Below are 25,780 nucleotides of genomic sequence, written 5' to 3'. Positions count from 1 at the left end.
CTTTGTAAGATCTCTTACTTAATCTTTCATAGCACAGATTAAATGCTCTCTTTTCCAACATATATTTTGACTTGAGAATGATGATCCTGAACTATATATATATTTTTACATTTTTTTAATAGGTGATGAAATGACAAAACTCACTCTCTTCTTCAGTCAGTGCGTATGAAGTCATCTTTCATCAAGTTCCATCTCCTCTAGTCTCATATGGAACGTATCTCTCTAACTGTTGTTAAACTACGATGACATGTCTGTAGCTATCAGAAAGAGAAGCTGGGAAGAACATGTGACCCAATGGATGGGACAGCCTTTTAATTCTGATGATTATAACCCAGCATGTCATCATGGACTAGTAGCTGACAGCTTGCAGGCAAGTATGGAAAAAGATGCATCTTTAAATGTGGATCGTAAAGAGAGGTGTGTTTCACTACCGGACTGCTGCCATGGTTCAGAGCTGAGAGACTTTCCTGGGAGGCCCATGGGTCACATTTCAAAGGAGGTGGATGAAAATGACAGCCACGAAGGTGAAGATCAGTTTCTTTCTCTGGAGGCCAGCACAGAAACACTAGTGCATGTTTCTGATGAGGATACCGATTCCGATCCATATATTACAGATGATAAACAGATGTTAACTGCCCAAGGACAAAAAATATCAGACAAACAGAGCAACAGAGGAGCAGGCTCCTCAGTAAAGATGCTGCCCATCATGGAAGGTCACCCAAGTAATTCCTGGAGAATGGCTGCTGGATCTGACTCAGCACTGGTAGAAGAAAGGGGGGAGAAAAAAGTTGTTGACATTGTAAGTGAAAGCCTGGAGTTTTGTAATGATATAAGCTTAAGTGAAAGAAAAGATGCATCTAATAAGATAAATGCATGTGACTCTTCGAATGTGAAAGATATTGTGCCTGAGAAGCAATTGTTTAATTCTGCTGTAATTGCTCAGCAACGAAGGAAACTTGACTTCCCTAAAGATGAACATGGAAGAAACACCTGCAATGTAGTACAGGGTGAGTTCTCGGCTCTTCCTTGCATGGACAGAGGACTGCCGTTATTAAAAGCAGATTCTGGAAGCTGCCTCCTGCAACCTCCTTCCTGCCCTAGTGGAATGTCAGCTGAAAATGGCATCAAGAAGAGTGGTTTCTCAGAACATCAAAACAAAAGTCTCCCACAGGTCAGCTCAGGAGATGGCATGCAGTGTTTACACTTAAAGGAAACTCTGGCCACCCAGGAGCCCACAGACAACCCCGTCAGGCTTCGCAAAAGAAAGGTAAGATGCATGCACAGATTATCTGGCTTTGGGGATTTTATAAATATCCTTGTGGCCGTCACTTATTATTTTGCTCAGATTCAAGAGATATGTGATGTTTCTTTTGCCCTATAGTGTAGCTCTATAACTCAAACTGTGACCCAATGGATGGGACAGCCTTTTAATTCTGATGATTATAACCCAGCATGTCATCATGGACATGAAGGTCTTCTTGGAGAAACCTTCAAAACCTGCAAAAATTAAAATATCATAATAACCAATTCATTTCACTAATAGTATTTATAATAGTTTGTGAACATTGTATTCTGGAATATCATGGCATAACCATGATATTATATAAATGTATGAACATTCCCTCAGAATTGATTTTGCTTTCTTTAATTGGGATTAAATAGCCACCAGATAGCTCATAGGTCAAGGCCTATCTGAAGAGTGTTCTCTAGTTTTTAGAAAGAAAGAAAGTCATAGTATTTTCTTTATTTAATGTCAATTATTTGGGCTTATTTCTTCTTCCCTTTAAAAAGTATGTTTTATCATAATTAAAGGGCTACAGATTGCATGTGGAAAAGGACTCCTTTACTATACAAAGGCAACAGTATCTCCTACGCCCCTTATGCTGATACTATTTTAAATAATATTCTGGCAGATTTGCCATCAATAGATGTATCAACTTTTCTTTAACTCTTAACCAGAAAGAGCTAATAACTGAAATTATTCTTGATGCAAGGCCCCTTTAACTAATCCTGTAGGTGCCATATTCCCCTAAGAAGTTTTCAAGTGAGAGAAGCAAAGATTGGAGTTACAGGAAGCATGGTTTAGCTAGTAGACTCTTGGCCAAAGTTTGTCTTATCTTTAGGATTTTCTCCAAATTCTTCCAACAGTGTAGTGCTTTACATCCCGATATAAGTACAAATATAATTTCTTCTATAAATCCAACATGGTCATTGGCATTGAAAACTCCCTGCAGATTGGATAACATCCTTCCCCCTCTTATGAAATAATATTAATCCATAGTTGCAGTTCTCCTAACACAAAACCAGTGTTCTTAGTTCTGTTCAACTGGGGCTATCTACAATGAGGAAAAAAATCTCTAATTCTCTTTGTGGTTAAAAAAAAAAAAAAAGTCTGGTTTCCATAAACTGTGGTTTTGCTAACAAACTAGATCTGTAGTTTTATCATAAGTTAGTTTAAATGAAGTCAAAGACTTGAAAACAAAGATCAATATGCTTAAACTATATGACAACAGAGCATTCTGTGCTTCTGGCAAACTCTTCCTTCCTTATATATTGTATTAAAATATTAATGCTCCATAAAGTTGTTATGATTGGCATGCTCTGGTCACTTTTTCAGAAATGTCCATTTATCCTATCAAATCTGTTGGGAATGCAATAATGACATAAGAAATTATTAACTGACCTATGACAGAGCTCCCCTAAAATAAGACAAACCTTGCCCAACAGCCGACAGAAACATTAAACATTCCAGAAACATATGCTCACCACTTGGACATTTATATCAATACTAAGAATGCTGGAAAGAATTTGCTCTTGGACATGTCACTATAGCATGGCTACATTATGAGAGCTGTAATTATAATCTATTTACAAGTTCTAACTTAAATATTCTATTTAAAGCATTTCATCATTCTAAAGTGTTATGGCATTGTCTGGTCAAATATTTGCTTTGACTCTATAGCTCATTCGGGATGCTTTGTAATAAACCGATTAAATGCAAAATTTCAAGTTTAGGATTTACTCTGGACAAGTAAGATTATGGGAGAAGCCTCAATAATCAAAGTCTGTAGGAATTTCTGTTCTATTTTATACTGAATGAATATTAAAATACCTTTGAATTGGCAACTAGCCATTTTAGAACTCTACCAAAGGAAATAGTAAAACAAATTCATAAAAATATATGGGCAGAGATATTCATCATTATATTGTATGTTACTGACAAAAAAAGAAGCAACCTAAATTTCCATCAATAAAGAATGTTTCATTATTGCTTATCTATAGTTGAAATACTATATAGCCATTAAAAAATAGAGTGAGGGCTCCTGTGTGGTTCAGTCAGTTAAGCGTCTGCCTTCGGCTCAGGTCATGATCTCAGTGTCCTGGGATCGAGTCCTGCATCGGGCTCCCTGCTCAGCAGGGAGCCTGCTTCTCCCTCTCCCTCTGCTGCTCCCCCTACTTGTGCTCTCTTACTCTCTCTCTGTCAAATAAATAAAAATAAAATCTTAAAAAAAAGTTTAAAAAAACCAGAGTGAGATCTGTGTGCATTGACTTAATAATGCTCATGATATAGTGTACGTGGAAAAATGCAGTAGCAGACCACTATGTCTAACATATACCAACCTTAGAGGACAAAATTTGTGTATATAGATATAAATAGGGACAGGGGTATAAATCTCCCTATATGATTAAATAAGACTATGCAAGTTCTGGCTAAATAGGCATGAAACTGTTAAAAGCAGTTACTTTGATGGGCGCCTGGGTGGCTCAGTTGGTTAGGCGACTGCCTTCGGCTCAGGTCATGATCCCGGAGTCCCGGGATCGAGACCCGCATCGGGCTCCCTACTCAGTGGGGAGTCTGCTTCTCCCTCTCCCACCCCCCCCTGCTTGTGTTCCCTCTCTCGCTGTGTCTTTCTCTGTCAAATAAATAAATAAAATCTTTTAAAAAAAAAAAAGCAGTTACTTTGAAAGAATAGAATTAAAAGTGTAGAAGCAGGGGATTTTCACCTTTTATCCTATATAATTTTTATAAAAGGTGATAGAATTATAGGTGAAGTAGATACAATGAACAAAAGTACAAAAACAAAATATTAGATGCATAAACTATTTGGAGCATTTTCTGCATGGCACAAAATGACCCCTTAAATAGTTATTATGGTTATCATCACTCCTACGAAATGGAAACAAGTATTTATAAAGTTTTTCAAAATACTGACCAGAGTTCCAATCAACTATTCCATTCCTAATGCCCGTGAAAGTCGTTTAAAAAGAGATAGGCCTTTTGGGGAGACACATAAGCCACATTTTTATGTCTAAGGTGTTAGGTACCAGATGCCGAAAAGAATTTGCTTAATTGTCTATATCTGTAAAACTATTTGTCAGCCATGGTGACAGCTTTAATATTAGTGCATGAAAAGGTGAAGTAGAATATAAGCTAATAAAATTTTAGTGGGAGAACTTTAATCAGCTTACTATCTGATGATCATATGAGTGAAACAAATCCTTCATTGAATTTATGAGCATGATTTTTCTTTGGGGGGGTCATGATATAATCAAGATTCTAAGACTTGGAAAAAAGAAGAAAACTAAAGTAGAGCTTCTAAGAGTGATCCTCAGAAGGTACTGAAATATCATTGTACTTCAGATATACATTATCATTCCTTGAAACCTATAAATCTTGGCAGGCATTCATTGTTTTGCATGATGTATTTTTTTGTTGTTTTCCAGTGTTATTTCTGGCCATCACGGATAGCTACACATATATTTATTAAGAGTCTCAAGTGGAGAGGACTGCATTTGTAGGATATATAAATATTAATCTTTTAAGCTAATAATTCTCTTAAATATGGTGAACCACATCATTGAATTGAAGCCTCTGAAATCAAAGGAAAACCAAGTAGATTAGGAACAGACATTAGCAAATGGGTCAGAAGGTCGTGTGGCATATGACCAGCGCTTATAGAGTGTGGGTGGGTCTTTGGGGTAAGGCAGCTGGTTAAGAGCAATTCTCAGAGACAAATTCCACAGAAATCTGGAGGAGGGAGTCAGTCTAAGAAGTGGTCTCTTTAAACCAAATGAGATGTGAAGATGGAAAATATGTAGGGAAAGAGTTGAGGTTAGACTTTTTTAAAGAAATAGTGTATTTATTCTCGATGGTGGTTAGCTAATTAAAGAGAGTTCAAAATTCAGTCTTCTCTAGAGACTATTTCAATAGTCCCCAAAGTTTTGCATAACCATGATATTATATAAATGTATGAACATATTTTTATCTGCTCACATAAAACATAAACCATATTACAAAGCAATATAAACTCCAAAATATGCAAAAATGATCTGAACCTTGAGAAGACACCTAATTCCACATTCGAACAAAAACCTCACAGTCCAACAATAAACTAAACTATATCATTTATGCTGTACTTTTGACTGCTGTTGTAGAAAACCAGCATAAAAGTGACTTAAACAATATCTTTATGCTCACATACACATAATAATTGGGTATAAAGAGTTCTGGACCAATATGTAGCCTCTATGTTTTCAAAACCCTAGGCTTCTTTGATCTAACTGCTCTACCACCTTGATCCCTTATTGATAGTCAAGTCAATAGTACAGTGGGAAAAAGAGAGAGTACAGGGTTGGACACACTCCTGTGTAAAGGCAGAACCCAGACGGGACACACTTCTTTTTCTCTCATATTTCACGTGCTAGACTTTAGTTGCATGGCCACACCTAGCAATAAGGGCTGAGAAATGGAGCCTGTATTCTGGATAAGCAGGTGTCTGCTAAAAATTCTATTATCAAAGAAGGAGAAATTTTATAATGAGGGCTAACTCATAACATTGAATATGTTGAAGAACAACACCCTTCCATAAATATATTCCAGTATATAATGGCATGTCGTGAAAGGAATAAACAGGCTGCTATATGTTCTGTGGTATTTTCTATAAATACTTGATTTAATTTCACACTACAGAATATCTTTCTGTGTTAAGAAACAATTCAAAGTGATATTGACCAAATGCTGCACTTTTTTTGTGGAAAACTTCCCAGGAGCAAAACATTATACTGTACTTTATCTCTGGACAAATGTAATACATTAATTAGAAATGACTGATAAAATCAAGGATGTTCTCCTTACCTTATCTTCAAAATATGTATAAATTCAGGAAAAGTGCACTCATACTTGAAATGACCTTCTCATTCCTTTCTATGACCTTCTTGTTTTTTTCTGTCCCCTGAATGCCTATGTGGGAGCCTTGTAGCATGAGGAGGCTGTCATTGACCGATGGGTGACATAAAGAACATAGTAAATTACGCAAAAGATAGAATGGACAAAGATAGGAAGCCAGCTGGAAGAATATAAAAGGGAAGGAAAAGATTGTCTAAGAAATAAAAAACGAAAGGATGGATAAGCTAAGGCCCTAAGATATGTTGAATGAAAGCAAGGACTAATGGGAGAATTAGAGTTTGTTAATAAGCCTAGTATCATTTGACAAAGAGGGAAGGACTAGAAAGCAGGGAAAGTATATATAGCTTTGCAGATAGATTCATAATAACAGTATGATTTTACACTAAGTTCACATGGGTTTTAAAGACACAGTCTCGTTGAGTAGATTGTATTCTTTTTAAACTTCGTTTCCCTCGGTCAAGGCTTAGGGCTGGCAGAGAAGTCGTTACCCAGTGGAAAGTTGGCATGTAGAGAGTTAATGCTAGGTCTTCCCGGCCATATTTTAGCTGGGTTTGTGTCCCAGGTACATCTGGTAACTTCACTAATAGCTCATTTTGTGTTGTTAGGCCACTGAAAACCATCAAATTATTTTATGCCATTTAAACTGGTTTTTGCCTTACAAACAACGAGAAAGCCAAAAACATATTTGCAAGTATTTGGGGCTCAAATATTTTGCCTCATAATAAACATGATTCCCCTAAAACCACGTAGAAATGCATAAAGAAAAAAAATTATCATTTAATTATATGATAAAAGATAACATCAGATATAGTATCTGATAAGACTAGCCCCATTCCATGTATCTGGTATACCACTGTGAGCCAGATAGCGGTTCCTTACATGGTGATGCATGTAGTCCCTGAAACACTGCTGGAGTTCCCAAGTAAGACTCCTGTTTGACTAACACATAAGGCGAGCACCACAGGGAGGGAACAGTAGTGCAAGAGAAAGAGAGAAGGGGTGGGGCACAGGAAGAGGAGGAGAAGGAAAGGAGAAAGAGAGATAGAAAGAGAGAAGGATAAGCTATGATAGGATACCAAGAAGCCCCAGTCAATTGCAAGGAAAAGCAACAAGTCCTTGACAAAAACTGGATTTGTAGAAGGCTGGAATCAGATCCTAGTTCAGCACGATGCAATTGCGGTTATCACCAGCAGGAGTTTAAGGAGGAGACAAGGAATGTGAATTTGAGTCCAGTAATTATAGAGCAGGTGGAAATTATTGTTATTATTGTTATTATCAGTTCACCTGAGGAACTCCGCTGAATAGAGCCAGCCCTGCCTGGTTTTATATCCACCAGGCTGAAGGTAAAGCCCTGATGAGCTATTTCAAGTTCCTCAAATAGTTTCCCTTTGGGGGGACTTTCCCAAATCTCCTCAGCCAAATTAGTTGCTTGATTCTCTCTTCACTCATAGAAGACATCTCTTTTATAACATTTACTATAGAACCATTTGATAACTAAAGCCTAAGCTTGGTGGGGGCAGTTTTGTGTCTGTAACAGTTCAAATTTGTGTCTATATCATTCAGCCCAAGGCTTAGAACTCTATTCATAAGTGTTTGAATAAATGAATATTCCTGTCATGGTAAAGGATTTATTTTCAGAAAACAAAATCAGGTGTCTAGAGCATACGTATAAAGATGTAGAAGAAATGGAACCATACAACCCACATCAGAAACCATAATCTCCTATCTGTGCTCCCTGCTAGTTCCATGCTAAAACAGAGCATGAGGGAAGAGGGAGAAAAGAACTATGAAAATCTGGGTCTGTGAGGCAACCTTCAAGTTTGATTATTATTACTGTTTGTCTCAAAACAACTAATTCATTGTAACTAATCCAGTACAGAGAAATCATGGGGGTTAATGTTATTTAGAATCTACTCAGTTATTTCCAGAGACGAATGGGCAAGAGTAAGTGTAGAGGAGGAAAATATTAGAATATTCATTCACATTGATTTTTAATTTATCCTTTAATTTTATATATAGTTTATAAGATATATATTAATACAAAAGTATATGTTACAGTTTATAAGTAAATAACATACACATGGTCACTGAGGAGCACATGATCAAAAATGTTGGGAAGCCACTGGTTCAGAAATTCTCCAGCTTTTCCGGTTCATGTCATTCTGAGGAAGTTGGGGGTGGAGTGGAGGGGAAATGACAGGAAAAATAGAGTAAGAGATTGAAAGACAAATAAGTAGGAGAGATTAAGGGATTTGTTTAGAAAGTGTCAGACAATAGTAAATTTCTTTGTAATTTATATCGTGAAAACCACATGAAGTAGGGAGATTTGCTGCCAGGTGCCTCTAAGGCAGAAAAATATACTCTGAATGACAGCAATTAGATCTGGATGTTTCTTGTTCCAGATATTTTTTTTTTAAAGTAGTTATGATGTGTGGTGAGCCTCTGATCCAAGCAGTGACTTGGGCCCAAACTGCAAATTTACATTATTAGTAGCAAGATCATTAATAAATTCACATTAACCAAACATCAGAGTTTTTTGGAGCAAGAATTAATACATGTTTATGATGTTATTTTAAATAATTAATAGGTATTTCAGAGCCAATTGCACATTAGAGGCTATCGTAATAGTAAAACTGATTTAGTTTCTTCCTCATGGATTTCTGTTACTATAAACCAGGACCAACTTATTAATCTTTTAATACCAACAAAACCATCATAGGCTTTGGCTGCGTCCCTCCAAGAAATGCCAATATCCACAAAAGTTGGGATAACTAACGTCGCCTATGGAACAGGACCCTGCCTCTGTTATCTGGGCACCAAGTTCAGTGGTGCCAACAGACTCTGTTCACTTTCTGGCTCATGCTCTTAGAAATAAAGTACTTATCCCTGCTGCCAACAAGATCTCTATTCCACAGATAATGTTCTAACTGTCAAGAAAATTATAGTGCTATTTTAGAGATAGCCTTACAATTTTCAAAGGAAACATAAGCAAAGAAGAAAATACACTTTTATTCTTTTTTTCAGTTCTGTTTCTGCATTGGCACAGGAATAAAGCTAGTGATTCATCAAACTCTTCGATTTGGGATTCTATTTTTTGAGCCACTGGAACTTCAAAAGGATTTTATATACATTAAGGGTTTTTATATACATTAAAAGTTAACCCAGAGGTTTTTTTTAAAAAAAAAAGTTGAAATAGCATTATTATTTGGTCTAGAAAATGAATGGCTTGGTCTGAACTTGATTGTGTTTTTTTTAAGATTTTATTTATTTATTTATTTGAGAGAGAGAGAGCGAGAGAGAGAGCACAAGCAGGGGGTAGAGGGAGAAGCAGGCTCCCTACTAGGCAGGGGCCTGCTAAGCAGGGAGCCCACTGTGGGGCTCCATCCCAGGACCCTGGGATCACGCCCCGAACCAAAGGCAGATGCTCAACTGACTGAGCCACCCAGGTGCCCCAGTCTGACCTTGATTTTCTAACCGAGAGAATAAGCTGTTGATGAGGAGAAAGAGCAGAGTCTAAATTGCAGGGTGTCATTTAGTCTTTGTAAAGCTGATTTGTCCCTAAAAAAAAATGAAGACAACATTCCCTACATCACATGGTTGCTACAACATTAAATGAGATAGAAAATGTGATTAAACAAACTACCCAGTACAATTCCTGTAACAATCCATTTTTTAACCAAAATTCAAGGTGAATTGACAATTACATAACTGAAAAATTGCAGGCAGAATCTATATTCACAGCATAAATAGCAGCCAGGGTCAGTAGCCACTTTAGTTGGAGATTTCTGGAGTGCTGCATGGCCCATGGTAAGTCTCCACACCGTCTACACCGTGGGTATGCATAAGTAATTAAGCCAGTGGACTCTGAAACCAAGGTGCTTTCCCTCACTTGTAGCTTTGTAATCTTGTATGTTACCGATTTTCTCTGTGCCTCAGTTTTTTCATCTGTATAATGGAATACGTCACTCTGTTGTTAGGAAGAGTGAATGTTAATATAGAGAAGTAATGAAAACAGTACCTGACAGGTAGACAACCCCATGGACTTTAGCTATTAGTAGCAATAGTTTTGGTTTGTTTGTTTGTTTGTTTTACTAAATTGTCCTGTAGATCTGAGAGTAAGATGAACTGTCTGAGAACAGGTGTGGGGAAGGACTGACAAAGCCTGAGAGAGGATTTAGAAAATAAGTCAACCCTCATGGACATCTTTGCTATCTAAATATCATTATACAGTAAGGCCTGGAATATGTATTCATTAACTAAAATATTAAGGACCTTCCCTGTCCCAGCACTTTGTCATGTGTGGTATAAGATCCAAATAAAAATCATATATGCATCCTTACCTAAAGGAGTTTACATATTGAAAGGGCAATGTAACATAATAACAAATAACAACAAAATATTCAGTTAAATTAATTTTAATTAAACTATTCCTTTTAGAACCTAATATGATATTAAGTTTGGAACCACAAGTACATTAACATCATAATTCAACCTAACCCAAGGTAGAAAGTATTAAAATCTGTGGAGCTAGGAGCACTACAGGCTAGGAGAGGGACTCTGTCCCTAGTGAGGAAGTCAAAGAAAGTTTCACCAAGTGATGCTTGAGCTGCGCTTTGAGGAATGCAAAGACAGTGCCCTTGTGAGAATGAAGGAGAGGAATCTCTCTGTCTCTACTTTAAATGTTCTTGAGGAGTAAAACTTTATTTTCTTTAAATACACAGGTTTCAGTCTTAGGGAGTAAATGAAATAAATACTTCAAGAAAGCCATTTTGTAAACAGTCACTTTTAAATGCTAAGGTGTCTTTTGCAAACTTTCATGGGGATATAAACATCAAAAGAGGAGGACAGTACTTCATATGCCATGCTTTAGCTTAGGCAAAGCAACTTTGTTTTCAAACTTAGATTTTTAGCTTCTGGGCTCACTTAACCTTAAATAAATAAATAAATAAATAATCAGATTTCAGTATACTAATGAGCCCCCCCCCCACACACACACACAAAAAGCTAGCTGTGTTAATTTGCTCCCAGCTAGTATTTGGTTAGCAGAAAAGTGAAATGAAGAACGTGGACATTTGCTTGATGACTAAAACATTATTGGGAGATGTACTCACAAATGGTTCAACTATAAAATGGTGATGAGACAGTGATTCTCAATAATTTTCATAGTCTCATAGATATGTAAGAATCACCTATGGCGTGCTACTAATTAATTTTTTATGATGGGCAATCATAACAAGGCGATTTAAAAGCATAATTGACTAAAAATGTAAGAAGTAAAAAAGCAAGAGAGTAATTCCTTGCTTGTTAAAAATTCAATTCTGATTGCGATGTTTCACATTCCACTCACATACTGGCCTGATACAATTGAAAATTTTCTTTAGAGTCACTTTGAAGTGGTACCCAAAGGTATTTCAGTCGGAGTATAACAGATGAGAAATGTGCTTCATGAATATCTGATAAAAGGTCAAATTTCAATTTTCATCTTCCTTGAGTTTAAATAAAGGAGTTCTTTAATAATAAGAGCCCACAGTCTCTCTGAGTGATGTGAATTGTCTGATGGATGACAATGTGTGCAGAGGACAGCACTCTGACCATGCCGTTCCTCCTCTGTTTTTACACAGTGAAAGATTGGGGCTCACGCTCAGTGTGCTGATGACAACCTTCGTTTTTAACACTGTGATTTAAATATTATTTAGATTGTGTCAATTTGTAGCATAAAATCCATTCTATGAATTTTTGAATGAGTTCAACTTTTTCTTAAGAGAATTGTGAAGTGTCTAAAGCCTGTAAGCGGAATATTAAGGATAAAATATGTTTACTGAACGAAAATATTATATAAGTATATACACAGATGTAAATTAATATATATAATACATATATAAAAATTACATACCTGTATAAATTAATTTTCAATGTCTGCAATAATCAGGCACAATCTGAGATGCCGTATTTGGCTCCCTGCAACAATGCAGTCTTTATTGAGACTTGGAGTAGAGGATGTGACAAAACACAGAGGAAGTAAGTGGTCACTACCACAGGGACATTTGCAAGTTGGCTGGTGGTGTTCTACTCCCACATGTTTCCAAGGGAGATGTAAAAGGAAACCAGATGCAGGCGAGGCCTCTGTGGTAAATATCAACTTCAAGGTCAATGGACCATTTTCTCACTCCTCCACCCTCCCACCAAAGGCACAGGGAAGTGAAGTTTGGTCAACACAGCAGACCAGTGCCTACATTAAGAAACAAATAGCTGAGCTCTTGGGTGCAGAGTTGTTATTTCTCCCAGGATGTATTTGCCATTGGGTATCAGGACGTTAATTTTGACCCATTTCTCAATAACATCCCTTGCATTTTGTCTTCATCTTGCTGTAAGATAGTAGCATGATGCTTAACATCCTGTCACATGTTCATTTACCCAACAAGCAAGACATTGTCTGCTTGACTAGATTGGTGTAGGCAGCATCCTACAAACAAATATGGGATGAGAGACAGAATTTGCTTTTCATAGGTTCATGGAATGTTCCAGCTGGAAGGGACTTCGAACATTCTTGCATTTCACTTTAACTGGAATAATGTGTGTGTATTGACAAGGACAAGGGGCTATAATTTAGAGTGTTAATAGTGGTATGTCCTGTTACCAACGTAAAGTTGCTGCCCCACGGAGAAGATGCTGAGTTGCATATTATCATGGAGAAGCTATAATTTAAAAGTAATCAGAAAGAATTGGCCAACATCAAAATGTAACACAAACCTAATATTAAGGTTTTTTTGAACGATGAAAAGAAATGTTTTATCCTTCTATTTCAGACATTTGTCCACTTGGTGTGCAAAAAAGAAAAAAAAAAAAACCCACAGCTTTAAGAATTTAACTGCCATTTCAGGTATCTGCTGACAAGAATATAAAATATATTTTTAAAAAACTGAAAATAGAGTCTAAAATAAAGTTTATTTTTCTCAGCTTCTCCTGGTTTCTAGTTTTATACTAAAAAGTTACTCTTTCTTGAGGCATGAATTTTCATTTAATTCAATTATTCTGTACTCTTTCCCTGTGATCAACATAGGCTTATATCATAAATATTATCTCTATCCACTTAGAAGTTACAAAGTGGTTTCTCTCAGATGTCTTCAGTGTTTGGGTTGAGGCATGATAAATTTTAAACAAGCTGAAAAGTATTTCAAACAAGTTCCATACTGTGAGCAATCATTAAGGAGGCAAGGAGAGAAAGGAAATTAGCCAGCAGATTTCAGTATAATCTTCATGCAAATTTCTTAAGCATACTAGTGATTATGTAAAGCACTAAATTTTTATACTTAAAATTTGACATAGACTAGAAATAAAAAGCATGCGAAATTGTCCATCAGCCTATTCTGGGCAACTTAAAATGGAAATAAATCTGTTCTTCACATGCAATACATTATACTTATTGTAATCCTAAATTTCCAAACCTGAACCCTGAGATCATTTATTTTATTGATAGAAAATAAATAGGCAATAGTCATAATTGCTTACAGGAAGCCAGTTGATTACAAACTTTAATTTCTAACTTTCACATAAATCTTTTCATTTTTAAGGGGGCCAGATTTACTCAGGAGATGTCAATAGATAAGACACAATGCTGATATAGTCACTTATCCACTTATATTGAGCTGCTGCCCAATATTTGTGCTTCCAGTATTCCCTTCTAAAGTCAGAGCACTGTACAATACTTAGCTGGAGCTCCAATTACCGTACAAGTCATTGGAACGAAACTTGGTGACATAAAGTTGCTGGAGGTAAGGGAGGATGGTAAAGAAGGGCAAGAAGAGCTGCGGTCTCGAAGAAGGAAAATTTGTGTGCTACTATTTGTTATCAACGTACATTGAAGTCATGTAAAATCCATTGTTTATGATGAGAGACTAAAACAGAATACTGCGAATAACAAAAATGCCCACACTGTGGTTTGATTTCCTACATAACATGGAGGCGGGCTCGTGGAAGAAATGTTAAGAGTCTCAGTCTCTACTAAGAAGCGAATAGTCGAAGTGTGTTAGTCGAACCTAGGAACCACTGCTATTGGAAGGGAATGTAAAACAGCCACAGAGTCATGCCTAAACTACCAAAGAGGGGTAGGCGACACACTTGCAGTGAATAATAACCTTGACTAGGGATTTTTGTGGTGATGGTTCTGCATTTCAAATCCAAAGAGTTATACTTGACACAGTGTTTTCAAGTAATTGTTACCATTTCAACCACTTAACGATAAAACTTGATTCTGAAGGAATTATTAGCAAATTCACAAGCATTTAATCCGCTGAAGTTGCTGGCCAGTCCCCTCGCTGATGCCCGGTGGTCTTGCTTCCATGTGTCAGTCATTACGTACCACCCCTGTCAGGGGCAGTGGGCACCCAGGTGAGAAGCTGCAGGCAGATTTTTCCCGAAACGCACTACTGTTTGCCTTGAGGGACTGCTTATGTTCAAAGTGACATATTTACCTTCTGCCCCTGCTGCCGCCTCCGTTCTTTCTGCACAGAATTCCACTGCCACTTTGATAACACCCTTCTGCATTCCTAACCTTTTCATGAAAACTTTTTGAAACCAAAAGAACTAAACAGGTACATATAATTAAGAGTGAGTCATAAGCAATATCCAACCCCCAAATGTATAGTCCCATCCTTTCACTTAGGAAGGGGTTTAAAAAGTCAAGTTCACTTTGGAGCGGTGCCAATTAAAGTGTATCCACAGCTCTAAGAACGGAAGGAGATCAATCCATTTGTAAAAGATGTGTTTCAGAAATTCAAAATGTTTATTAAAAACGGTTGCTAGATCCATATTGTTACCCCTCCTCCCCTCTCTCTTTCTGTTTCTCTCTCTCTCTCTCTCTGCACTAGTCATAGAGCCAGAAAGAAAGCTCAGATGAAAAGTTGAGAGCTTTGGAATACATCTTCACTTTAGAAACACTTGTAGAGATACACCTGTGAATTTAGCAGTAACTAACAATAGTTATGAATATAATAATTCTCCATCCTCGATATTTCTCATCCCTCTCCCCTTAATCAAGTTACTGCAACATCATCCTAACTGATTTCTTTGGATTCCAGTCCTAAAAACCACAAATCCGCACTTCACGCACTTCATGCTGCACTCCAAATTATCTTTATCCAATGCAAATCTGCCCCATTCCCCTCCGTACCTTTAACATTCCAATATGCTAGACATGGTTTTCAAGGACAGTCACATCCTGGGCCCTGTTCGCCTTTGTACTTTCTTCCGTGCTTCTCCTCATCTCACATTTTACAGCCACATTAAACTTCTCTCTGTGACCTGAATTCAGCATATGCTCGCTCTCCCCCAGAAAGCTCGCTCAGCCCACCGTCCTGCCCCTGGCATTTTTCAGGTCGCATGTCACTTCACTCAAATAGTCTCCCCTGAACCCCTCAGCCTGAATTGGGGGCTCCTTCCTTCCAGGTGTCATCTGTGTGTGCTGTAATCCCCTGTACATATCTTAGCCTAGCACTTAGCACACTGGGTTGGACTTAACCTATTCACTTATCCATATCGTAGTGACTGAATTGTGGAGCCCCCCCAAAGTATGTGCATATCCAAATCGGGAACCTGTGAATGTGATCTGATGGGGGAAGAGGGTCTTTGGAGATGTAATTAAGAATCTCAAGATGAGACCACCCTGAATGACCTGGGTGAACCCTACCTCCAATGCCAAGTGTCCTTATACATGACAAAAGAGACAACAGACACAGAGCAGAAGGCCGTGAGAAGATGGGGTCAGAGATTGGAACTAGGCAGCCAAGGAGCACCTGGAGCTTCCAGAAGCTGGAAAAGGCAAGGAAGAGTCCTCTCATAGAGCCTTCTGAGGGAGCACAGCCCTGCCAACACACTTTGATTTCTGGCCTCAGGAACCGTGAGAGAAAAAAGTGCTGTACTTTGAGCGTGCCTGGGTGGCTCAGTCAGGTAAGCGTCTGACACTCAACTTCGGCTCAGGTCATGATCGCAGAGTCGTGGGATCAAGCCCCACGTCAGGCTCTGCGCTGAGCAGCATGGCACCCGCTTAAGATTCTTTCTCTTCCTCTCCCTCTGCCCCTCCCCCAACTCCCTCTCAAAAAAAAAAAAAAAAAAAAATCCTGTACTTTTAAGGCCCTAAGTTTGTTCTAATTTATTAGAGGCAGCCTCAGGAAATACGGTAGCCCCCCTTTTCCGCGGTTTTGGTTACCCCCCAGCCAGCTGCCTTTGGAAGCGAGGCTCCTCCTTCTGACGCAGAATCTTGACGTCACAGTCGCCCGCAGAGGCCCCCGAACTACCTCATCACCGCACGTACTCTCGCCCTGTGGGCATTTTACCGTCTCACGTCCTGGCGGGAAGGGTGAGTACGGTTCCATAAGATACTATGAGAAAGGGGCAATAGTCAAATAGCTTTTATTATAGTATATTGTTAGAATTGTTCTATTTCATTGTTGTTGTTAATCTCTTACTGTGCCTAATGAATAAGTTAAACTTTATAAGAGGTATGTATGTATAGGGAAAAACAGTGCCTAAGGGGTTTGGTACTATTCGCGGTTTTAGGAATCCACTGAGGGTCCTGGAACGTTTCCCCAGCGGATAAGTGGGGGAGGTGGGGGGACTTCTGTAGTACATAAACCTACACATCATGGGGCGCCTGGGTGGCTCGGTTGGTTGAGCGACTGCCTTCGGCTCAGGTCATGATCCTGGAGTCCCGGGATCGAGTCCCGCATCGGGCTCCCTGCTCGGCAGGGGGTCTGCCTCTCCCTCTGACCCTTTCCCCTCTCATGCTCTCTCTCACTCTCTCTCTCTCCAATAAATAAATAAAATCTTAAAATAAATAAATAAATTAATTAATTAATTAAAAAAAAAAACCTACACATCATATGAAATTCCTTGAAATCAGGGACTAGCATACCCAGTTTATTCACCGTTCTCCCCCTAATGCCTAGAGTGTGCATGGCATATAGGATGCACTTATTACATTTCTGTAGAACGAGTGAGTGAGGGAAGACAGGCACAGCACGTTGAGCATTACCTTAGTGTACAGTAATAATTCACACTACTTTTTCACTCTCTTCTTGTTCCAATTAAATCACTTAATCGCCTCACACCATATTTCCTCATCTTTAATTTTATCTGATAGGTCTTTGGAAATTGTAATAAAAATAACTATAAACTATAGCCAATAACATGAGGACACTTCTACAGAGAATGTAACTTATTTTGTTTGAGAGAGAGCATGCTTTCCATAATTATAAGTAATTATATGAAGTAAAAATCCCTGAATCAATTCCAAGCCTTAAATTATCTCGGTGCTTAACTCGAGAAAAGATGCTTCCAGTAAGATAACATTGATTTATTTACCGACTCCATATTTTTATCTTTTTATAAGTATAAGTGATACATGCATAGAGCCAAAAAAAAAAAAAGTATAAAATGAAAGTTAAATTTCTTCTCTGACTAGTCCCATTTTTCCAGACTACCATTGTCAACTGTCTCCAATTCTGGTTCATTACCTAAATAACTATAAATATATACTTTTTAAATATTTATAAATTAGTGACAGTACATAGAATTTATGATGTTCACTTGTGAAAGCTATTTCATTCATATATTTAACAAGTATTCTTTGACTGCCATTAACAGTTTGCTAGGACTGTTGTCACACAGTACCTCAAACTGCGTACTACAGTAGAAAGTTATTGTTACAATTCTGAAGACCAAAAGTCTGAGATCAAGGTGTCAGTAGGGTTAGTTCCTTCTGTTGGCTTTTCCGTGCCTCTCTCCTAGCTTCTGATGGTCTGCTGGTAATTTTTAGTGTTCTTGGCTTATGGACAATCATCTGATCTCTGCCTTAATGTCCACATGGTGTTGTGTGTGTCTGTGCCCAGATTTCCCCTTTTGGTAAGGACACTAGTCATATGGGAATGGAGGTCCATCCTACTCTACTGCAACTTCATAAATTGTCAACATATGAAGTTGACATTCAACCCATAACAATCGCTTATATTATGCTAAGCACAATCGATGTAATGGACTAAAACAATGGCTGACAAATTTTCTATCATCAAAAATTTACTTTCGATGGAATTTAGTGTTTTCATACTAGCTCAGAGTTTCTCCCCTGTACCTACTGATTTTTATTATTTATGTATTTTGTAAAAGATTTTACTTATTTATTTGAGAGAGAGAGAGAGACAAAGAGAGTGTGGGGGGAGGGGCAGAGGGAGAGAATCCCAAGCAGACTCCCCGCTGAATGCAGAGCCCCATGCGGGACTCAATCTCAGGACCCTGAGATCATGACCTGAACTGAAACCAAGAGTCAGATGCCCAACTGACTGAGCCATCCAGGTGTCCCTATTTATGTATTTTTAGTTCCTCTGGTATTTGCCTTCATGAATATGCCTGCTAAGTAAATGCTTATTTGTCCTTTTGTTGATTATCCATTTTAAATCGTATTGTATTTCCATTTGAAAGTTTAGAAAATTAGCACTTGTCTCTTGGTCTACCTCTTCTCCCCCATTCTGTCTTCCAATTTTTGTTGATAGTATAATTTTTATATTTTCAAGGCTTTAACATACACATTCTCTCTTGTGGCTAAAATTAATCATTCCATGTTTATAAAATTCAAAATCCACAAAAGGCTTTATAATATGTAAATATCCATTCCAGGAAAAATAAATAAATAAAACAAAACAGTAAAATCGGATCACAGAGAAGCAGATGTAAATCTTGTCATTAAAAGGGAGATCACCTAGGCATCGAGGTCTAATAGATTTTATTTTAAAATCCTTCTGATTTGCTCCCATTTTCTATGTCACACATCTTTTGTGTTTCCATGTTCTTTAGCTTTCTTATATTCTTATTTATTTGGTTGACATATGTCCTTAAATAACTTTATCACATAATTAGGATTATTTTTTAAGTTCTTTTATATCCATAAGGGTTGTTACTTGTTCCATATTTTAATTAACGATTAAACAGGTTTAGAACTCTAGGCTCTTTTCTTTTTTTTCTTTTCCTTTTCTTTCTCTCTCTCTTCCTTTTTTTTTTTTTTTTGCCTTGAGAAACTTGATGACATTCCTTGACTTGCCTGTGACCCAGTATATAAGATATGAAGATCTATGCCACCCTGATAACTTGGTTTTAGTAACTTATTTTTAAATCTCTGGATGTTCTTAAGGTATATTCTTTATCCTTGGAGTTATAAAATTTACTAGGATGTGACTATGAATATTTTTGCTTCTTTTGAATGCAACCTGTTGTTTACTAAGATCATTCAGTCTGAAAAGCTATGTCTTTCATCAGCTTAGGAAATATTCCTTACAATATTTTAGTGAGTACTGCCACCTCCCCTTGTTTCTACCCAGAATTCCCATTAGATGTTTTTGAATAACCTGTGTCTATGTCTCTTAACTTCTATCTATTATTTAACACTTCTTTGAATTTTTGCATATTTACTCTGAGATTTCCTCGACTCACTGGACCAAATCAGCAACTTGAATCTTCAGATAGATTCATTTTACCATTTGTTGTCCATTAAAATATTTATTATTGGGGAGGGTATGTGCTATGGTGAGTGCTGTGAATTGTGTAAGACTGTTGAATCACAGATCTGTACCTCTGAAACAAATAATACATTATATGTTAAAAAAAAAAAAAGAAGAAGAAGATAGCAGGAAGGGAAAAATGAAGGGGGGGAAATCGGAGGGGGAGATGAACCATGAGAGACTATGGACTCTGAGAAATAAACTGAGGGTTCTAGAGGGGAGGGGGTGGGAGATGGGTTAGCCTGGTGATGGGTATTAAAGAGGGCATGTACTGAATGGAGCACTGGTTGTTATACGCAAACAATGAATCATGGAACACTACATCAAGAACTAATGATGTAATGTATGATGATTAACATAACATTATAAAAAAAAAGGAAAAAAATTTATTATTTCAATTCTATTTTTAACTTACATAGCTCTTTCTTTTTGTCATTTAATTACCTAGTTGATAAACAGTTATTGAGCACTTACTGTGTGCCAAGCACTCTTCTGGATGTAAGAGATAAAAAATAACATCTTCGCTCTCAAGGATTTACTTTCTAATATAGGAAAGCAGAAAGTAAATCCAACAAATGAATGGTAAGCCAACTAAGGAGTAGAACGAACAAAAGAATGGCCAGAATCAAAGAGTAGGATCTTAGCAGCCATGTGAAGGAACTGTTTCTAAAAGGAGAGTGAAATCAAATATTTCAAATGTTGTGGGTAGATCAAGAAGAAACGTGGCATTTAACAACATAAAATCCATTGGCTGTCTTGTTCATAGTTTGGTGGGGGGAGATGCTTGCTTTCAGAGGGTTCAAGAGCAAAAGGGGGGTCAGGAATTGAAGAAAGTAAGCAGAGCCAGCTATTAAATAATGATTTAATATTTTCTGTAAAAGAAAATGAAGGAAGAGGGTGAAAGCCAGAAGAGGATGTGGAGTCAAGAGAGAATTGTTTTTTGTTTTTTTTTTTAAAGATTTTATTTATTTATTTGAGACAGAGAGAATGAGAGAGAGAGAGAGAGAGCACATGAGAGGGGGGAGGGTCAGAGGCAGAAGCAGGCTCCCTGCCGAGCAGGGAGCCCGATGCGGGACTCGATCCAGGGACTCCAGGATCATGACCTGAGCCGAAGGCAGTCGCTTAACCAACTGAGCCACCCAGGCGCCCAAGAGAGAATTGTTTTTAACGTTTAATGGGAGATATTTGTCCGTCATATTTGGAAGCTCAAAAAATGACCCAGAAGAAATATCATTGCTACAAGAAAGGCAGCAGCTCTAGGAATGACGTCCTTGAACTGGTAAAGGAGGAGGCAACCCAGTGGCCAGTGGAGGGATTGGGCTTAGATGGAGCTGAGACCTCATATGTGTAGCAAGAGGGAAGGTGAAGCATATGGAGTATGTTCTCTGCTTGCTCTTTGATAGTAATGTGTTCATGTTTATAGATGGAGCATTCTCTTAAACCTCTCTGAGAACACTAATTATAGGGATAATTTAATGTGAGGTTTAGAGGTTTTTAATGTGGAGTTGGTATTACCTGAATTATTTCTTTCTGTGCAGCAGTCTGTTTCCCTGCTATTGATTTTTCTTAACGATTTAGTGATTTTGGTTCCCCTTCCTTGTTATGACTAAGGAAATTTGGATAGCGTAGGTAACTGGTGTGTGATCTCCCAATGATTTTTGTAGGAATCCATGTTTAGTGTAGGAATCATTTATTTCCACTTCTCATGTCTCCATCCTACCCACACACTCATCTCAGCATTAGGAGGTACTATAATAAATCCCTTGCTATCTCTCTGGATCCAGGTTTTTTTTCTCTTATTCTAGTTTATTCAACATAGTATAGTCAGATATAAACTTGCTAAGAAAACACATTCAAACCAGGTTATTTCCCTTCATTAAAAAGCTAACCTAATCTCTTGGTTTTTATCAACTGAGGATAATAACTCCCGCCTGTAATTTAAAGTTCTCTGTTTAGTCCTTGTTAAAATTTTAAGCTTACTCTCACTATTCTAATGAGTCTTATAGAGACCCACCACAAATTCATGCTCTCTGGCCTCTATGGACTCTTAGGTTCTCTTAGTCACTCTAAACACCTAGTTGCCTCATTCCAGCATTTACCACTTAACCGTTTCAAACTCCTTCGAATTCTTTAAGTTCCCGAAGTTACGTCTTCCTCCCTGAAAATATCTTCACTGAGGAAAGAAGTAAAATGAATGAAAATTAATCTTTTTTTTTTTTTAAAGATTTTATTTATTTATTTGACAGAGAGAGAGCACAAGTAGGCAGAGTGACAGGCAGATGGAGAGGGAGAAACAGGCTCCCCGCCGAGCGGGGAGCCGGATGCGGGGCTCGATCCCAAGACCCCAGGATCATGACCCGAGCCGAAAGCAGCCGCTTAACGGACTGAGCCACCCAGGCGCCCCGAAAATTAATCTTTTTAAAAATTTTGTTTGAAGGTGAACCTAATAAATGCCCTGATTTGGTGGTACCATATGCACGTTGAGGTCAGAGACTATGTATGTCCCTTGTGTAGTCTCAGTGATTGGTATGGTATAGTGAGAAACAGGGAGTTGTGTAGCAGGTAGATGGATGGATGGGATGGGTGAGTGAGTGTGTACTCCCCCAGCCATAGTTGACTCCAGAGTTGTGTCCATTTTCAGTTTGTTTGGTGTAGGAGAAAAGAACAACTTCCCTTGCTATGTGTCTGGTTGAAGGGAGAAAGATTCTGTTATGGTGATGTCCTCTCATATCCTTGAGTCTATTGTGTTAATCTTTGGTTTTACGAACAGGAAAGAGTATCCCATAATAAAATTATAAATGTTTGCGTGGACATATATTTTTGTTAATATATTCAATCATTCATTCATTCAGCATTGTTTTTACGATCTAATATTTAGGCATCATGTTAGTTGCCTGGTAATCAAAAGTGAAAAAGTTACTATCATTCTCCTTAAGAAACTCAAAAAACATGAAGGATAAACTTTCATAACTCTAACTCTTAAGGAAAGTGCTCCGTTAGTGTGAGGACCATTCATCCTGGTTTTCTGGCCACTCTGATTTATGCCTGTTGTCCCCACCTCCTGCCTACTTTACTCCCCCTTTCACTTTCTGAAATGTCTCATTTAGGTGACAAATTACATCGTCTACTTATATACTAACCAAACTAAAAAGAATTGGTCCGTGGATGTGTATGTAAAAATGAAAACGTGCCTTGTCTCCTCTTCTAAATGTAAACTTCTTAGTAGCATTAAAAAAAAAAAATCCTGCTGAAATTAGTAGAATATATTTGCTTTTGTTTTTAATTTTCCTAATTTTTTGAAAACCTCAATCCAATCTGTTTTGATAGAGATTAAGTTTTAGATGACTAGTATAATGCTTTAAAAATATCATGGAAAATAAGGCCTCTTATACTTGGCTGTTCACAGAAAGCTGTGGAAATGCTAATATTCACAAAGCTATAAATGATACTAATTACATTTCTGAAGAAATACTAAAATAACTAATTATGTATTCTATTTAAAGTTCAAAAAGTATAAAACACTTATTACCTTTAAATTGATCATTTCATACATCACAATTCCTCCCCATAGCTTCTTTTTGCTTTAGGAGGCAACTCACTCACTTTCCTTATTCCTTTGGAAATGGTAAATATACTAAGAACTGATTATCTCATTAAAGCTTCTACACGATCCATTCATAATTCAGTGGAGAACTGGTTGTGAAATAGTTAATGACCCAAGCATGTGGGAACCACAAAAAACACAAGATTGAAGGTAATGATGAGTTTAGGTTCATTCTCTTTTTAGAGACTAATTTCACTCAATGCTAATAAGTTTTTTGAGTTGACATCCTGGTCTCTTTCACATCACAGGCTCAGTTCTTAATGCCACATACCCGGCACTTGTCAATCAGCCTCAGGATTTACATTTCCCCAAATTTACCTGATAGCTGAAATACACCAAGGAGTCTCCCCATCTCTGAGATTCTATGGTTATGGTTGTATTTTTCTTTTCATTTTGAAACTACTACTGTTTATAATCTCTATTTTCTATGGTTGCTATTCATAAAAGCGTCTTTTTTCACTTTCTTTCTTTAATTCACTAAGTCCAAAAATCTCCATGGCTTCTGGGCACATGCTAAGAATAACAGGAAATTCATTATTACAACCACTATGTTTTAGCCAAAGCCCTGATAGGAAAGATGGCCTTTGCTGGGCCCTCAGAATCAGAAAACTAAAGTCCTTCTGAACCAAAATCGAAAATCAAGGTTTTTTTCAGACTAAAGATTTTTGAAATAAACTTTAATTATTAAGATATCTGCACTGTATTATAAAAAGCACCTTTTTTCAAGTATTTTAAAAACAAATTCAACCCTGATGCAACACATTTAAGTCAAAAAAGGAAAACCAGTTACAAATATTTAGAAATTTACTACTTTTATAAACTGAAATTATAATTTGGTCTTGTCTATTAAAAATGCCATTATAATTACATCACTATCAAAATATGTTCTCATTTAATGGTTAAGACCTGCACTTTGATTTGGTATAAAACCACAAGAGATTTAGTGTGACCAAATAAAAGAAAACCAATTTAGGAAAATTTTGGCAATTATTCTCAGAGGTCTTTTATTCCCAGTAAGCCAAATTGACAAATTTTTGCATAAATACTACAGAAGAGTAACATGGAACTGTTATTGTTTCTTATATTATAATGGAGGGGGCACAGAATTAGCTCCTGGAAGAGTACTTTTCTCATCCCAGCTTTGACAACACCTGTTACTTAGAGCAAGCCTTTCCCTCCTCAGGATTGTTTCCTCATTGTTTAAGGGAAGCTATTAAATTAAGAAATCTTTCTTTTCCTTCCAGCTCCCCATTTTTCTGATTACCACATACTTGTTTGTTAGTAAATTGTGTTTGGGTCTCAATATAGCAAGTATTATTTATTTGTCAGTGTTTACTTTCAAACATTAGAATTTGTCACACAAAGTTGTCACTGCAATGGAAAGATGATGACCATGTCCCTGAAAAACAAGTACTTCAAAAATTCCCTTCTAAAAACCTATCTTCCTGTCCCATGTGGATGGTTTACTAATAGATTTCACCTGAGCATTGAGTGTCTGTCTTAGTCTGATCAGGCTGCTATAACAAAATACCATAGGCTAAGTGGTTTAAACCATAAACATTTGTTTTCTTACAGTCCTGGAGGCTGGAAGTCTGAGATCTGGGGGCCAGCATGGTCTGGTTTTGGTGAGAACTCGCTTCCTGGTTTATGAATGGCCACCTACTGTGTCCTCACATGGCCAAGAGAGGAAGCTCTGGTTTCTCTCCCTTTTATTATGAGGATGCTGATTCCATCATGGGGGCTCCCTCATGACCTCACCTAAAACTAATTAATTCCTCAAGACCTCACCTTGTAATACCATCGTGCTGAGGATTAAGGCTTCAACATTATTTGGGTGGTGGTGTGGGGTTGGAGGGACAAAAATATTTAATCCACAGAAGTATCTCTCTTGACATATCAGGTCAGCATATCACCCTCCACCCCACACTCTTGATGTTCAGCATCACACAGTTTGGCTCTTGGTGGTTCTCAGATTCCTTCATGTTTGTCTCCTCAACTATAACCTCTCTAAGGCAAAGACAAGTTTTTGTTTTTTTCCTTACTTTTACAATGACTAGTATTTAGGCACTCAGGAAATAATTTATTGATAGATTGATACCTCTATATTGCTGAGTAAAATATTTTACTAAAAAAATGTTAATAAATATGTAAGGGCTGGCCCTTAGCACTCTGCTGTAATACCCTCACTAAAACTGTGTTATAGCAATTTAATTATTTAATAGCCAGTGTTTGTGTATCTTATGAATAAGGAATCTCTGCTACTAAAAGAAATGTTTGCATCACCCTGATTTAGCAAATGGCATAGTTTTATTTAAGACACCAGAATTCCCTGCCAATTGCAGTCCAGGGATGGTTCTCCCAATGAAGCATGACCCAGCAAACCATTAGGGGATTCAGCTATGTCCTAGGAGACTTCAGCACTGAAGGCTTCTGGAGACATGGGCC

The 25,780-nt window shown here is 37.5% G+C and overlaps 1 protein-coding gene across 3 annotated transcripts in view; it reads left to right on the top strand.

Annotated features, from left to right (window-relative positions):
* Positions 1 to 25,780, top strand: part of DLC1 (DLC1 Rho GTPase activating protein) — a 427,572-nt gene that overhangs the window by 14,993 nt on the left and 386,799 nt on the right. For all 3 annotated transcript variants that reach the window (XM_035004119.1, XM_035004126.1, XM_035004125.1), the window contains exon 2: positions 123 to 1,267. In XM_035004119.1, coding sequence (XP_034860010.1) covers positions 248 to 1,267 — 1,020 coding nt within the window. In that variant the 5' untranslated portion in view covers positions 123 to 247. The remainder of the gene's footprint in view (positions 1 to 122; positions 1,268 to 25,780) is intronic.

Source organism: Mirounga leonina, unplaced genomic scaffold, assembly GCF_011800145.1.
Source record: "Mirounga leonina isolate KUSES-001 unplaced genomic scaffold, KU_Mleo_1.0 Mir_128, whole genome shotgun sequence".
Classification (NCBI taxonomy): Eukaryota; Metazoa; Chordata; class Mammalia; order Carnivora; family Phocidae; genus Mirounga; species Mirounga leonina.
Note: the sequence above shows the minus strand (reverse complement) of the source record. Positions and strands in the feature narration are given on the sequence as shown.